The sequence below is a fragment of the Sinocyclocheilus rhinocerous genome, unplaced genomic scaffold (assembly GCF_001515625.1).
Source record: "Sinocyclocheilus rhinocerous isolate Xijiao unplaced genomic scaffold, SAMN03320098_v1.1 scaffold993, whole genome shotgun sequence".
NCBI lineage: Eukaryota > Metazoa > Chordata > Actinopteri > Cypriniformes > Cyprinidae > Sinocyclocheilus > Sinocyclocheilus rhinocerous.
The window spans coordinates 2,387,763-2,393,762 of NW_015639771.1; the positions used below are offsets into that span (position 1 = coordinate 2,387,763).

General features: G+C 35.5%; 1 protein-coding gene across 5 annotated transcripts in view; it reads left to right on the forward strand.

Moving 5' to 3' along the window:
* LOC107751774 (disheveled-associated activator of morphogenesis 1-like) overlaps nucleotides 1-6,000 on the forward strand; it is a 47,593-nt gene that overhangs the window by 40,476 nt on the left and 1,117 nt on the right. For all 5 annotated transcript variants that reach the window (XM_016567543.1, XM_016567542.1, XM_016567547.1 and 2 more), the window contains 7 exons: nucleotides 502-586; nucleotides 1,418-1,524; nucleotides 2,731-2,819; nucleotides 2,938-3,106; nucleotides 3,193-3,300; nucleotides 4,602-4,662; nucleotides 4,948-5,079. In XM_016567543.1, coding sequence (XP_016423029.1) covers nucleotides 502-586; nucleotides 1,418-1,524; nucleotides 2,731-2,819; nucleotides 2,938-3,106; nucleotides 3,193-3,300; nucleotides 4,602-4,662; nucleotides 4,948-5,079 — 751 coding nt within the window. The remainder of the gene's footprint in view (nucleotides 1-501; nucleotides 587-1,417; nucleotides 1,525-2,730; nucleotides 2,820-2,937; nucleotides 3,107-3,192; nucleotides 3,301-4,601; nucleotides 4,663-4,947; nucleotides 5,080-6,000) is intronic.

The following is a 6,000-nucleotide window of genomic DNA, read 5'->3' on the forward strand; positions in this document are numbered from 1 at the left end:
TATTTATTTATTTTGGTTTATTATGTATTATTTTATTTGTTTTTATTTATTTGGTTTATTAATTAATTTGTTTGTTTATTTTGGTGTATTTATTTATTTATTTTATTTGTTTGGCCTTTTTTATTTATTTCTTTTATTTGTTTGGCCTCATATATTTATTTTGTTTTATTTATTTATTTATTTAGGATTATTTCTATCTGTCTATCTGTCTATCTGTCTGTCTGTCTGTCTGTCTCTGTCTGTCTGTCATAAACTGGCCCTTTTCTATGAACATAGTCATGAAGGATTTTTTAAAATCTTTTTGCGTGTGTGTGGTGTTGTTTTGTTTGTTTTTTGGTGAAGTATTAGATGCCATAATGGCCAATCTCAAGGAAACTGTCATATCCCCCCAAATTCAAAAGAAAAACGATATGGAAATATGACCAGATTATTTCTTTGTATGGGTCACTCAAAAATGAGGAGTGCCACATGCACTGATTTGCTCAAATGTTCTTTTTGCAGGTTAAAACTCTCCAACGAGGAGATCAAGAGAGCCATACTGACCATGGATGAGCAGGAAGACCTACCTAAGGATATGCTGGAGCAGGTGAGATGCATCACCACATACTCCATCACTTAGCTCACACTTTAACTCATAACTCCAGGTGGCTCATGTACAAAACAAACCTGTTTTACTGCAGTGGATTGACGTCAAACATTTCAGAACTGTGATTAGCTGATACAGCGTCTGCACAGGCTGCAAGTTTAATTACATAAGCCTGACAGTCCAAGCCAGCATGCAATTATTGTTTTGCAGAAGCAATTTTGGCAAGACACCATATCATCCTTGCATTTTTGTCATTCTGTCTGATGGTGAAATTTGCTGTAGTTTGTAAAACTATAAAACATACCAAAGCCTTTTAATATTGTACCAGCTTTTCACGTGCCTGAGTAAAGTCAGTTGTGAAGCACATTATTGTGGCTTTTTGTAGTTTAATTAAAACCTGATCTAGCAATGTAGCTATATTGGTAATAAAATGCAGCTTTGTATACCTCGCCCTGTTTAAACTTTAAAGCAAATCACCAAATAAGAGCAGCATGTAAATGTTTGTAACATTTTCCAAATGGACTTGAAAAGCAATATAATGGCAATCAGGTTTTATAACTCCTCTGATTGCTGTTGTTTTAATCTTAACAGTATCAAACAGTTTAATCAAACAGTTATTGTAGTGTGACGAGGATGTGTATTCCATTAATAGGGCCACATTGCATTCAAATCACTTAAAAGGCTCAGGATATCTTTTTTTTATTCTCTAATTTTATTTTATGAACAAACAGGCTGTTTTTGGTACTGTACCTTTAAGACTTTTCTTTCAAAATGATTTCTGATTGGTTGGCCCAATTTAGTCATTAGTATGCTTGCTTTCTTCCCCTGCAGCTGTTGAAGTTCGTGCCAGAAAAAAGTGACGTGGACCTTCTGGAGGAACACAAACATGAGTTGGAGCGGATGGCGAAGGCAGATCGCTTCCTTCATGAGATGAGCAGGTAACCATCAATTTAGGTCATGAAAAGCCACTTTGTTTGGGATATAATAAATAGAGATAACTTTCATCAGACTGGACAGAGCCATCAAAACACACAGTATCTACTAAATGGTGTTTCCGCACAAAGCTAAAGGTGGTGTAGAGGTCAGTATGTGGAAAATAAACTCTTTTACAGGATGACGTTCTTATCTTGGTCTGTTTAGTTTCACGCTATAATAATCTTTGACTTCAGTTACCAAATGTGGTTTTCTTCAGTTTGGCATAAAGTCTGAAATTGGCTGAAACAGGTCTGGAAACATGTCGTCATATTTTGACCTCTTCATTGTGCATCGTCATTAATCTCTGTAGAATGTCAGCCCACAAGGACATAAATTTAAAAGCCACGAAGAATGGGCGGCTCCATTTATTAAAAAAAAATAAACAAGTTGTAGGTGTTATTGGACTATTTTTAATTATTATTTTAATACGGCAAACGGGACCCGTCTCTCACGAACAGGCATGCTTTAACAGAACAATGAAAAACCACAGATGTTCAGATGTTTTCTAGCAATGCATTATGGGTACACCCCTTGTTAGTTTTCTTTCAGTATTTATTATTTATTCTACTTTAGCATGCTTTATATTTTATATGAAATATTATTTGATATCAACTACCAGTCAATTGTTTGGACATATTTATTTTTTATTTTGACTATTTTCCACATTTTACAATAAAAGTACAGTCGTCAAAACTAAGAAATAACATAAATAATAATGTTTATTGAACTTATAGTTGATCAATTTAGCAGGAGCAATTCAAATGTATACACTATAATTGTCAGCAAAATTTATTTCAAACATTTAAGCAGAAGCCTTTAGATCAAGAGGTTTTCTTTGGACACATTTTTACTATATTCCTCTTTATATATTTTTACTATATATAATATTTTTACTGTATTCCACTTTTTACTATATTCAATTTTAATATGAAAGTCATTAAAATAATGCAAATGTTATTGTTAAATGAATCAAAACGTTAGCACTAGAAATTTGAATTTAGACCATTTGTAATTGCCACCAAAACAAATTTCATTTAAGCAGAAACCTTTAGGTTTAAGATCATAAGAAGCTTAAATTCAGCTGTATCCAAACTTTCGTCTGGAAATGTAAATGAGATATTATCATACAATTGATGGTGTTTTATTTCAATTCTGCTTTTAAACCACAGAATCGACCACTACCAGCAAAGACTGCAGTCTCTTTACTTCAAAAAGAAGTTTGCAGAAAGAATAGCAGAAATCAAGCCGAAAGTGGAAGGTAAATTCTTATACAGTTCTGTTCTCTACTAGACTTGTGTGAAATTAAGCATATACACACCATGCAGGTTAATGCAATGTGTAGGTGTAATATTAAAAATGCTGTTTTTCTCCCTCAGCTCTCAGTAGAGCCTCTAAGGAGGTTCTTCAGAGCAAGAATCTTCGACAGATTCTGGAGGTGGTGCTGGCCTTCGGTAACTACATGAACAAAGGCCAAAGGGGCAATGCTTATGGCTTCAAAGTGTCCTCTCTCAACAAGATCGCTGACACCAAGTCCAGCATCGAAAAGTAAGACAGGGCTTCAGTTTGTGCGAGTACTGTATATTAAAGGCCTACCAGCCATGCAGTTACACAAGCTGTGTGTTTCTCAATAGGAACGTCACTCTGCTGCACTACCTGATTACCATTCTTGAGCAGAAGTACCCTAAAGTCAGCCTGATTCATGAGGATCTGCACAACGTGCCAGAAGCAGCCAAAGTCAAGTACGCACCTAAAATGATCAAGTCTCACTATTACACCCACTTAAGAGTTTCTGTGTCTCCAAAAAGAGTGTATGTAATAGACAGATAATGTACGAACAACACTGGGTTTAGTATAAGTTAAGCCTAATCGACAGAACTTTGTGGCATAATGTTGATTAGCACAAACATTTATTTCCACTTGTCCCTTTAAACAAAACAAAATTTTGGCTAAAATAGTAAAGCACTTAAAATGGAAGTGAAAAGGGCCCATCTGTAAATGTTAAAATACTCACTGTATCGACAGTACAGCAACAAGTGACAAACAATGCAATATTAGCATAATTTTAGTTTGAAAAACTCACTTACTGACCTTTTCTGTATAAAGCTGTATCCTATTTGTAGTGACAATGGAATGCCTTAAACCCAAAACCGACAGTAAAAAGATGATTTAAACAGCTTCAAAGCTCAAATAATACACAGGTTTTAAGAGAAGAATTAATGTAATTGCTTTTATAAAAATCATAGGCTTCACATTTCTGCTTCTATTCATGGGATGAGTAATTATTTTTGTGGTAATCAGTGTTATACCACAAATGCTTCAACTTGTTTTTGTTTTTTTTAAAGAAATTAATACTTTTGTTCAGCAAGGGCGCATTCAATTGATAAAGTGTCAGTAAAGTATTTATAATGTTAGGATCCTGTAAAAAATGTGTCTCAGTTTTCACAAAAATATTGATTTTGAGAAATGTTTCTTGAGCAGCAAGTCAGCATGTTTGAATGATTTCTGAAAGCTCATGTGACGCTGAAGAAATTCAGTTTTGCATCACAGGAATAAATTACAATTAAAATGTATTAAAACAAAAAGCTTATTCAAATTTTTCCCAATATTGCCGTTTCTATTTTTGTTCATATAAATATACCTCTGTGAGCATAAAATACGCCTTTTTAAAAAAAAAAAGGTTTACTTAACACCCAACTTTTCAACAGAACTTTGTATTGAACCCTGGAATATTCCTTTAACAACCAGATGTTAGGCATAAGGTTAGTGCTGAGAGCCTGAACAGTTTCAGCCTATCATGTCGCTCTCATTTTAGGGGTAGTTTATAGTTTGGGATGGGGTTAGTTGTTCCAGCACCAACAAAAGTTGTTGATCCAGGAACATGTCCTATTTGGCAAAACCATAGTCACTGTGTGAAGATACTGTTTGATGTGATTCATTCCCCAGCCATTCGAAATGAGATTAAAGGGTCTGCAAATTGTCCAGTGAAACATTATCTCTCATTATCTCTCTCTCCAACTTATTTTTCTTCCTTTTTTCCCAGCATGACTGAACTGGAGAAAGACATTAACAATCTGCGCACTGGCCTAAAAAGCATGGAGACGGTAAGCGACATTCTCTTATTTTGTCTACAATTACAACAAGCTCTACAGCTTATGAGGTCATCCAGTGTAGCAAATGTATCTATTTATACAATAGTATCATTGGCTAAAACATTATTTATGGTTACAACACATGAAAACTAGAAAGAACTTTGAGATTTGAAGTTTGAAAGCCTTGCTAGGTTTCTAAGGTGTTTTCTTGAGTGCTTGAGATTTGAGATTCCTCTGAATTAAATGCACTTTTTCCTATTTAATATTTATTATTTAATTCTGTCTCTCTCTCAACAGGAGCTGGAGTACCAGAAGAGTCAGCCTCAGACCTACGGCGATAAGTTTGTGTCTGTTGTGAGTCAGTTCATCACTGTGGCTGGTTTCAGTTTCTCTGAGGCGGAAGACTCTCTTCAGGACGCCAAGGATTTGGTAAGAACGAAAGCGCACCACAGTTCACTGAGTCGGAGGAGCTAATAGATGTTAAAGGTTTATGAGAGGTTTGAACATAGCGAGGCCTGTCACTCTATCTGGTCACTTAAATATGAGAGCTCACATAAAGTTGCTCCGCTGCAGCTTTGAAGTCGCCATTAAGCGTCTGAAATGCCAGACTTTTTCCCCGCTTCATGCTGGCACATGTAACTCAGCCTTGTAGATGTTAAATCACTGCTTTCGCTGGAGTTTATTGGGCTTCTGTCCGTCTGTGTGAACATTGGAACCGCTGGAAACATGGACCGTAATCTTTAACTGCGATAGGCTGAAGATCAGTTTCAAAGGCAGGTTGTCTCCTCCAGTCTGATCCTGCTCATGAAGTTGCGCATGGGATGGATTTGATGCTGCCGCAGTGGTTGAATATTATGTTGGGATCTAGCTGGTTTTCTAAAGGGTTGGCAAAGGTACAGATGAAAGTTTGAACTTAGTGAGAAATTAAAGATCTGTCAACCATATCTGGATACCTGTCTCATTACGTTCATACACTACCATTCAGAAGTTTGGGGTCAGAAGGTTTTTTTTATTTTTTTTATTAAGAAAATTTATATTTTTATTGAACAAGGATGCAAGTGATCTAAAGTGACATTAAAGACATTTATAATGTTACGAAAGATTTATATTTAAAATAAATTCTGTTCTTTTGAACTCTGTATCAAAGAATCCTGAAAAAAATGTATTAGTTTCCACAAAAATATTAAGAACAACAACATTGCAAATAATTATGTTTCTTGAGCAGCAAATCAGCATATTAAGCCTCGTACTCACCGGGACGATTATCGCGTACGCTTATCGCCGACATTTTTCGACGCGTCTTTTGTGTTCATACCCAAGCGATTTTCGCTGGCGATGAGCCGAGTGAAC